At 40.4% G+C, this 10,058-nt stretch overlaps 1 protein-coding gene across 1 annotated transcript; it reads right to left on the reverse strand.

Annotated features, from left to right (window-relative positions):
• Positions 1-1,444: 1,444 nt before the first annotated feature.
• Positions 1,445-10,040, reverse strand: LOC129186101 (heme transporter hrg1-A-like). Its single transcript, XM_054783979.1, has 3 exons — positions 9,634-10,040; positions 6,765-6,932; positions 1,445-3,864 (listed from the first exon to the last, which is right to left on the reverse strand). The coding sequence occupies exons 1-3, from the start codon at positions 9,761-9,763 to the stop codon at positions 3,728-3,730; spliced, it is 435 nt and encodes a 144-aa protein (XP_054639954.1). The 5' UTR covers positions 9,764-10,040; the 3' UTR covers positions 1,445-3,727.
• Positions 10,041-10,058: the final 18 nt, after the last annotated feature.

Here is a 10,058-nt window from a genome sequence, read left to right on the forward strand (position 1 = left end):
GAGGATGATTTAGGCAGTGATGGATGAGAAGTTAGGGAGTAAAACGTGTGACTGCTGCAGTAAATCACAGCAGTAATAAGCTGCAAACGTGTTTGTGTTTGTAAATAAAATTGATATGGAAATTGCCTAAATATCTGTGCTTTCTACTTCAATCTGCGGAAGTTCCTCGGAGATCATTCCAGGATCCTTGCTGTCTTAAAATGCCAAAGTAGCTTCTTCATGTCAAAGGCACCATCTGGATCTGAAGCTGGTCAGCATGTGAGCTTTTCAAACCTCTCATATCATCAAACGTTACACTTTTGTTTCATGGAAGTGAATCCTTCACACGCTGCATTTACATCTTTGGGAAGTAGCTGGGAAATGAACAAAAATGTATGATATATCGTTAAGAGCACTTAGGGGCAGCACGGTGGTGCATATGTTCAGCACATCTACCTCACAGTCAAGTGGTTCTGAGTTTGGCTCTCGAGCAGCTGTGGTCACCACATCTAAGCCCTAACTGACCCGTCCATCCTCATATGCTGGAGCCTATCCCTGCTGACTTCGGGCGAGAGGCGGGGTACACACTGGACTGGTCGCCAGCCAATCGCAGGACACATATAGGGCTCAAATTCATACCTATGGACAATTTAGAGGCGCCAATTAACCTAACATGCATGTTTTTGGAATGTTGGAGGTAACCAGGGTCCCCGGAGATAACCCACGGGAACATGCAAACTTCACACAAGCGGAGATTCAAAGCCAGGTCTTCTCGATCTCCTGACTGTGTGGCCAACATGCTAACCACTCGGCCACATTTACATTCAAGTATTTTACAGTTTTCCTCCATTGGTAAGGCTCATTTCTTGAAACACAAATTCTCAAAATAACATGGACAATCCTCTAAACAACCTGGCAATTGTCCACAACAGAATTGAATTTCTCATTCATTTCATCGAATTGCAAACGTCTTAGCACAGTTAACAGACATTTAGCACAATTTCAAATTGAATAAATCTTGTTGATCTAAATTGATTGTGGATTTTCAGGTCTAATGGTTCTCTCCAAAACATGTCGGCACCATTTCATTGTATAAGACATCACATGTGGGCCGCACGGTGGTCTAGTGGTTAGCATGTTGGTCACACAGTCACAGTCTGGAGATCGGGAAGACCTGGGTTTGATTCTCCTTTGGGCATTTCTGTGTGGAGTTTGCATGTTCTCCCCGTGCGTGTGTGGGTTTTCTCCGGGTACTCCGGCTTCCTCCCACATTCCAAAAACATGCATGTTAGGTTAATTGGCGACTCTAAATTGTCCATAGGTATGAATGTGAGTGTGACTGGTTATTTGTCCATATGTGCCCTGAGATTGGCTGGCGACAGGCTGGGCCCCCCCTTGACTGGTCACCAGCCAATCACACCAAAGTCAGCTTGGATAGGCTCCAGCATACCCCCGAGACCCTAATGAGGAGAAGCGGCATAGAAAATGGATGGATGAAAACATCACATGCACAATAGCCTGTCCAAATGTCAAAATGAGTCTAATATACTGTTAATACCATGGATACCATATATGAATCTCTTGGAACATTGGAAAAATTCATTATTTGACGGTCAGGGGAAACTAGAACTTAAGCTGAAATGTGGATGAGAATCTGTGACCAGACAGACAGCAGTGTGAGGATGCCGAGGAGGGCGAGGATGGTGGCCAGGAGAAGGAGGGTGAGGACAGCAACCACTGAAGAAGTGTTTGTTTTTTTTAATCAGTTTTATAGACAATTGCATTACGTAAGCTAGACAAAAAGGAGTGTAATAACCAGTGTCAATGAAGGCCTGGGCGAAGACTGAGATGTGGACATGAGGGATATTTCAATGGTCCTCTGCCACCGTGACAAAACATCCAAACATTTTGACTTGCAGTGGTTACACTGCCAAAAGGATTATGCATTTTGGGGCCACTGACAATCGATATGGGAAATTTAGTCTTGACCCATGAGTTAGGTGTTTTGGGAGAGATATGAGCCTTTGTGAACGATGGTGTTGCGCTGAAACATCCAAGTTTAGTTTGCTAAAAGAACCAAGAGTGTTGAGGAAGTCTGGTCTGTTTCAGGAGATGAGCCAAAGCAATTGAGAAGGATCTTTGCATTTTGGTGGCACTGACTTGTTTATATGGAAAACGAATTAGCTTTGAAGCACGAGTGAACAGTTTTGGAAGGGATGAGACCTTTTGCAAGCGAGCTATGGTGTTGTGCTGAACTGTAAGACTCTTGGGCCAAATGATCTTATGACACGGTCTGCGTAAAGTCACATGCATGCAGGCAAAAACACGCTGTTGAATAATTGTTTTATATTTGAAGGCTGTTGTGTGGCTTTTTAGTGTTTTATTGTACTGGATGTTGAACATATTTGAAAGTCTAAAACTATTGTTCACAGTTTCACCACATTCTGCCAGACTGCATTCAACACTCAAGACTACTTCCTTCCTTGATTTGTGTAGAAAGGGGTCCAGTAATTGAATAAAAGACCCCTCCCCTCTTTACATACCACGTACACACACACACACACACACACATTTTTATGGGCTGGTGTATAAAGTTAATAGGCTGCATTTTTTTTTTCAAAAACCCCAACTTGCTCAGTGGAAATTGAGACGGATAGTTTTTCAGTTTCCTAATGTTGAAGTTTATAAGACCCAGATAAAAAAATGTTACTATGGTGATTTGACCACAACATTGCAATTACCAAGACGCAGGCCGCAAGAGCTGACAAACATGCTAGTAAGACAAAAGCACAACAATGTGCTTAAAACAAAGCGCAAGGAAAGGGGAAAGAGTCATTGTCTAGTTTATTTCTATAAATCCATGTTGTCCTTAATGATATAAACAACGTGAACGCACATTCTTCACATCAGCTTCAAAGAAGGCTGCAGCGACCTAATCAAACACTGCACAGCCACCACCCCCAGCTTCCCCGTGAGAGCGACAAAATATAAATAAAGATGGTATAATTGGCTCACTTCAAAGCGCAGGTTATTGGCTTGCATTTATTGCTGCCATAGTGATGCTGTGGGGCGTTTTTCTTTTTGTTTCTCAGGCTGCTTCATTGGTGCAAATCCCACTCTTTTAAGGCCCGACACCGACCTTAGTGGAAGTTTTGCAAAAAACAACACAGCAACCGGAAGATTTTACAGGAACAGAAACTTAAAAATATTCCCTTCCCCCGTGACTACTGCTGTCCCCCGCGCCCTGATTTGACACAAAAGGTTTGGTTAAAAAAAAGCATTTTATTAATGCATGTGGATACCCAAAGTGCTCTCTCACATAATGGAAAACAGTAAAACAATCCGGCTGAGCAACAGTGATAGGATATGAATGCAAACATAAAAAGCATGCATAGCTCAGGAGTGAAGCTTTTCGAGAAACATTGTCCATTTGCATTAATATTGCAAGGTTGTTACACCATAAAAGTTTCTAGAAAAATCCTTCTTTACATAGAAAATGCCCTGTCCTACCTCTGTTATTATTATTTAATAAGGAAACAACATAAGTACTTCTTTAACAATCACAACTTTGGATAAGTTGGACTGGTGAGGCCCCCTACTGGCAATTACATGAAACTGTAACATATAAGAGGTACCTTACAAGTTGTTGAACCCACCACCAACCATGTTGAAAGTCGTACATTGTGTCTTCCACCCATCATAAGGTAAAAATGATAACAGTGCGTCACTGCATGATGTTTAAAGGCCTTCAGAAGTCACTGAGGATGCTGATATCAGCGAACTCTTTGCGGTAGCGGTGGGACGCCAACGAGAGCAGGAAGGACCACTTGAGGCTCATGAAGCACCAGACACAGGATAGGTAGAGGCTGCGAGGGTCAGTCAGGGCTGCAGGCGAGACAAACAATGGACACTTTAGGGCAGTGTTTCCCAACTTTTTGGGGCCAAGGTACATACTTTACATCAGAAAATTCTCATGGCGAAACACCATGCATCCCACAACCTATTCTGTTGCATGAATGGCAACTAGTGGATACACCCATTCATTATGTATCTTCTGCCATCTGGTGGCGACTGGGACATTGTATTCTCAGGGCATTGGAACTGATCCCAACTGGACTGCTGAGGTTTTCTTAGAAGACGTTTCGCCGCCCGTCACGTGTTCGTGCTCAAAGACTAGCTAGGACAGCTCTAGTCTAAGTCAAGACTCAGCTGCACCTCAAAGAGGAACTCTTTTGAGGACAAAAATGTACATATTCTGGACAGAGAAGACAGGTGGTTTGAAAGAGGAGTGAGGGAAGCCATCATGGTTGAGAAAACATCTCTGAACAGAGGGGGGTGGTCTGGGAGACAAGCTATCTCCACACATACAATGCTGTCCTATCATCCCTTTCTAAGAGATTCAATAACTTAGCCTCTAATAATGACACAGCCAACTGAATGGAACACTAACGAGGGTGATTACTCGACTGTCGTGGGCCGGAAGAGGCCCCCCTCCATTGTATCCTAACGACTGCCGTTTTGCATCACAAGAGTGAAACCGTGCCTCTGTAAGGGATTAATACTTTGGATCCTGCACTATCCCCTCAGACTAGAGCTCTCCTATCTAATCCTTCAGAATGAACTGAACACAGGAACAAAGATGCATTATTTGTAGTAAAGAAATCATTTTTCATTTTTTTTGTGAAATAATAATACTGGATTGGAAATTGGATTGATTTTTCACGGCACACTAGTTGGGAAAAGAATGGAAATAGAAATACTGCGATTAAGGTCAAACAATTGTCATCAACTTTTTTCAAAATGTGCAGTCAATGTTTTAAATAATATTGTAACATCCTTTAAAGTTCTTAACATTAAAAAGAAGTGAAGCACTCATAATAACTTGGAACCCCAAGTCTCAAATGCTGTAGGGCTCATTAGATTTGTCTTTGAAAATCCGTCTAACAAAAACATGCCTTAAAATGGCTGAACTGTCAAAAGGTTTTACTCTGCATGCGTGTTTTGTGTTATTATTTTTATCTGGAAGAAAGACTCTCAAAAAGGCGCATGAAGAGAAGAATAAGAATAACCACCTCAAGTTACTGTGACATACGTGGACAACCGTTCTCAGCAAAAAAAGACTGGTGGTACTTTTGTGTTGCTGTAGCATGATAGTCACCAGTAACCATGTGAATGACTAAGCACAAGTGTTGGTTCTGTTAAGCCATCTTTAGCGCTGTTGCTAGTTTTAGTTTGATCATTTTACTTCCTGTTTCAGTTCCTAATCCCAAGTGCTTAATAGGACTCTCAGGTGATATTGAGCAGCTTTTTGTGGGAAAAAAAGACTTCTTCTGTGAATAGTGTCTGTAAAGGTGTAGACCGCTATGTTAGCTTCTGTCCCAGCTGCCTCGTGCTTATCAACTGTGAACAGAAGGTAGCGTGTTTTATACAAATGTGTTATATTTTCATGTTTTACATGACATTAGTGCTTGATTTTGTGTTGTTCAAAGTACAGTACATAACATTTGAAAGTCAAGAATGGTTAAAGTAGTCTTTGATTAGAATTGTTTGATTCCCATCCCATAGTATGCTATTTTAAACAATTCAAAGTCTCAGAGGTCCCACAATTGGGTATTCAAAGTTTGTTGGCCAAAATCTAGCCTTGATGCTGGAATTTAGTCTTGAAAATGATTCAGTAAGCCCTATCCTTTGCTCACACGTTTTTGTGTGTCTGTAGCTGCAGTAGGTATATACTATACTATACTATACTTTTTTTGTCTTGTCCCATTAGGGCTGATAGTATTGTTGATCTAAACATCCTTATGTGCTCAGATTTGCTCTGCCAGAGAAAAGTGTGAGATACACTTCCCCTGGTATACAGAATATGACTTTGATGTTTTTTTTGTTATGCAAATTTGGAGCGGCCGAACCGGAGCATGAGGGGATAGAGAAGAAGAGAAAATAACACAGAGAGGGGAGCGCGGGGATAAGAGGGGGACAAAAATGACAGAGACAGGGACAACAGCAACAACAACAATTGCAACAACAATAACAAAACAACAGAAACAAACAGGACTAAATCAGCAAATGTCTGTGACGGCTATCAAGATAAAGATAATAATACACAACCACAATGATAATACTGCATTGAAACAGTCATACATTTTAGTAGTAATGAGATTATTAACTATGATAATGATCAGAATGACAATAACTGTAATGCACACAATTGTAAAAACTATAATCATATTGCCGACATCATCGTCACCGTGATGGCCAGCGGACAAGACCACAGCCACATCCCCAATCCCGGTGGACAGGCGCCGCGGAATAGGCAAAAGGTACCCCCAACCCAGCCCGCTTCACCCGTGTATGTGATAAAATGGGATTGTTTCTATTATGAAATTAAAAAAATATTAATAAATAAAAGAGGACAGCTCTGAAGGGTTGGTCTCTGTGTCCCTGAGGGGTGTATGTGTGTGCATGTATATTTTAGGGATGTATGTGGATGACAGCTAACGATGCAATTAAAATTGGAGGACAGCTGAAGTGCCGTGGATACTTAGATACTTCATCTACAAGAGAAATTCTCAAGAACCTATTCCTATTCTTCTCAAGAAGAATATTTGTCAATGGTGGTGGACACCAACAATATGAGGCTGTCTCCCCAAGACTCTGAGGACATCATTTCACACAAAAGACACATGACACACTATTCAAGAAGGATGTTACTCCAAAATACATGACATGTCCCTTGTACACAATGAGAACAGTAGCAGTGTGACTGACAGTTAAGGTTTACTTACACTCGTTGTTTTGAATGGCGACTGACAGGAACGTGATAAAAGCTATGACCGCCAGCAGAGAGAAGAAAACACCCACGATGATGAAAAACTTGAGACCCTTCAACCAGGTCCGCCAGTGGTCCTGCAGGTACATGACGTGGGTGATTAGGGTCCACAGTGCTAGCACACCTGGGGGACAGAACACATTTTTAAGCCATGGTAAGGTACAGAACAACTAATAATTTTGAAATGTGTAAGATTAATTCTATTTATACTATTTTCCAAATGATTTATTGCACGATCAGTTTATATATTTAAAAGGCCTTTCATTTCATGATGCTGCAGTGCGCTGAAAAGCACAGTTAAGTGCCACGGAATGCAACATTAAGTGATTGAATGAATGAAAACACCAATTTCAACAATCACAATAAAATTCTATTTTTAAAATAAAGTACCATGAAATAAATATAAATGTCATTGAAAAAATTAAAAACGCTATTATGTTTATCAATCGGCCATGAAATAATAATAATTGAAAATACATTAAATTCATTATTAAATTATATTTCAAAATGTAACAAATTGACAATTTTAAAATAATATTTAACATTATTTAAGACTTTTTTTTTTTTACTCTCTGCGGCATTGTGAGCGCTGCGCTGACAGGCTGTGAACAAGTATGTGGTGAAGCTAGTGGCTAATCCGCTAGCAGCGAGCCGGTGTGGTGTGGTGTGGCGAGGTGTCACTACACCACTAAAGTAGTTCTTCGGCGTAAGAATGCTAATAACAACAATAATAACAATGTCGCAGAGGCTTGGTTAATATGCAGGTTACATTATGTAAATGGAGTGTTGTTGGCAGTTTTTGGAAGTTTTTTCAGAAGGCTTTATAGGCGGAATTGGTGTCGCCAGTTGCCTGGAGGACGCTAACATCCAAACACGCTAACATTGTGACACTTCCTGCTTTGTGTATGCCAGCATAACTCACTCACAGGTAATGTTTGTTGTCAGCTAATGATAGCAATCTGGCAAATTTTAGCTACTAACGTTAGCTATCATTGAATGTATAGCCTATTGTAACAACAACATGACTGGAAATTTTTAATCGCCTCTCTGAGACTGTGTGTGTGTGTGTGCGACACAGACATGCACATGATGAGCTATTTTATTTATGCCAAAAAAAAATTCCGACAATTTTTATGCAGTGTAATTCGCAATTGTGAAAAATAGATGTTTTTGCCGTTTAAAAAAAAAAAAAAACAATCACTGCTTTGTGGTTGACTTTTGCCTATTATAAGTTTAAAAAGTATGCATATTAAGCAACAATTGCATATTCTTTTAAGCATAAATCAAGCATTTTCAAGAATGAAAATGGCTAAATTAACTAAAATACAAATGCAAACCATTAACAGACATTGATTAAATGTAGTCTGCACTGGCCAGTTGGTGTCAGTAGTACCACAGGTTTGAATTATCTCACAACAGGCAAAATAATAACATAATAATAATAATAATTGTCACAACAACAACAGGGGCTACTGTTTTGGCTATACTCCAGCTAAAACTCAACTTTGAATCACCGACGTCACTTCCTGTCCACATGTCCGAAGGCATTTATTGAAACACACGTGAACACAAGTCTTATTTATGTCATAAATGTCTTATTTTCTCTGATTATGTCTACTATACTGGGTAATATAAGTGTAAAGGTGACTATAGGGGTGCTATTTCATGTCTAGAGAGCTCTAATAATCTTAAAACCATATTTGGAAGGTCATAAAGAGGTTTTCTATGCTCTAACTACCAAAATATTCAATTTAATATTTAATCCCACATTGTTGAAATTCACTTATCGCTGCCGTGTCTGGCACCAATTAGCCGTGATAAATGAGGGACGAATGTACTGTGAGACACACATCACCGAAAGCTGTTAGAAAGTTTCAAATGATAAGCCTCCATAATGCTGCAAGCAGATCCTTAAATAGATGCTTAACTTCACACAAATTGCATAATTTAGCTGGATTTTGACCCTCTTGATCACACCATTACACAGCAAATCGCCAGAAGCTGAGTCAGTGAAGTGCATTTCTTCCTGTCACTGTGAATCTGGTGTAGCACTACTTTGTCACGTGGACGGGTTAATAAAGGGTGCGACGTTTGAATGCAGCCACACAGTACAACAATGATACATGAGTGAGCTGGATTGTAGGACAAGACAGTAGAAGTTAGACATTTACAAACCTAATCTAAGCTGTAAAGTCTAAAGTCTACGTCGTGTTCATTGGAACCTTGTCACGTTCACCTGAATTAGTACCAATTGTTGCCTATTTCGAATGATAGTCATTTAAACGCTTGCCAACGGATGGTAGGTTGAAGAAAACATTCAAATTGTAAGCTCAAGCACATGTTAGGGATTTGGATACAAAAATGGTGTAATACTATACATCAGGGGTGTCCAATGGCTTAGGGACCAGTTGCAGCCCGTGGTTCATTTTTTATTGGCCCAAAAATGGGAAAAATTGGGCAATATGTGTATATATACACACACACTTTCTTCCCAGTATGTGACTCTTGATGGAAAAAGTCTGGCCACATCTGCCGTACAGATAAAAGCTACATTACACATTTTAGAAAGTGAATGTTTATTTGTTGAATGGTTAAGAAAATTGATGAATGTGTATCTTGTAATGTGAAATTACACTAAAAAAAAGAGTGCGATTACTAGGTTGTATTTGCAGTAGTAACTAAAGTAGTTACCTTTCAGTCCAACAATTAGCCCTCTGGCTTATGTCATTACATTTAGTTTTCAAAGAGGTATTTTCCAACAAAACCGTAAGAAGGTGACTTGGAATGAACACGCTCACAGTGAAATGCTCAGGGCTGCTGTTTACCTGACAGTCCTCCCATGGCTGCTGTCCACGGCTGTCCGTACACGACGTTCCACACCAGAAAGGCAGACAACCCCATGACCAAGCCAAGCGAGGCATAGGCAACACTTATGTACGTTTTGTTAACAGGCATTGGGGCAACAAAAATAAAAAGTGCCACCTTAGACGAGATAAAACAGAAAGCGAATGTCTTGATGAGGAGCGAGCTGCTTTAAACCAACAATATCCACTCGGTCTGCTAACAGAAGCCAAAAGGTGTGGGTGTGACTAAATACGTGATACTATTGTCACACAAAAAAGCGTCCGCCATGGTAAAGCATTTAGGTGTTTACAATTCAACCTCATAAAGAAACGTGTCTACCCTACGTGATCTAATTCTGGCCAAATAAACTCGGCTGCTCCTCCAATGTTGTGTGAACACAGCGTCC

Source organism: Dunckerocampus dactyliophorus, chromosome 8, assembly GCF_027744805.1.
Source record: "Dunckerocampus dactyliophorus isolate RoL2022-P2 chromosome 8, RoL_Ddac_1.1, whole genome shotgun sequence".
Taxonomy (NCBI): Eukaryota; Metazoa; Chordata; class Actinopteri; order Syngnathiformes; family Syngnathidae; genus Dunckerocampus; species Dunckerocampus dactyliophorus.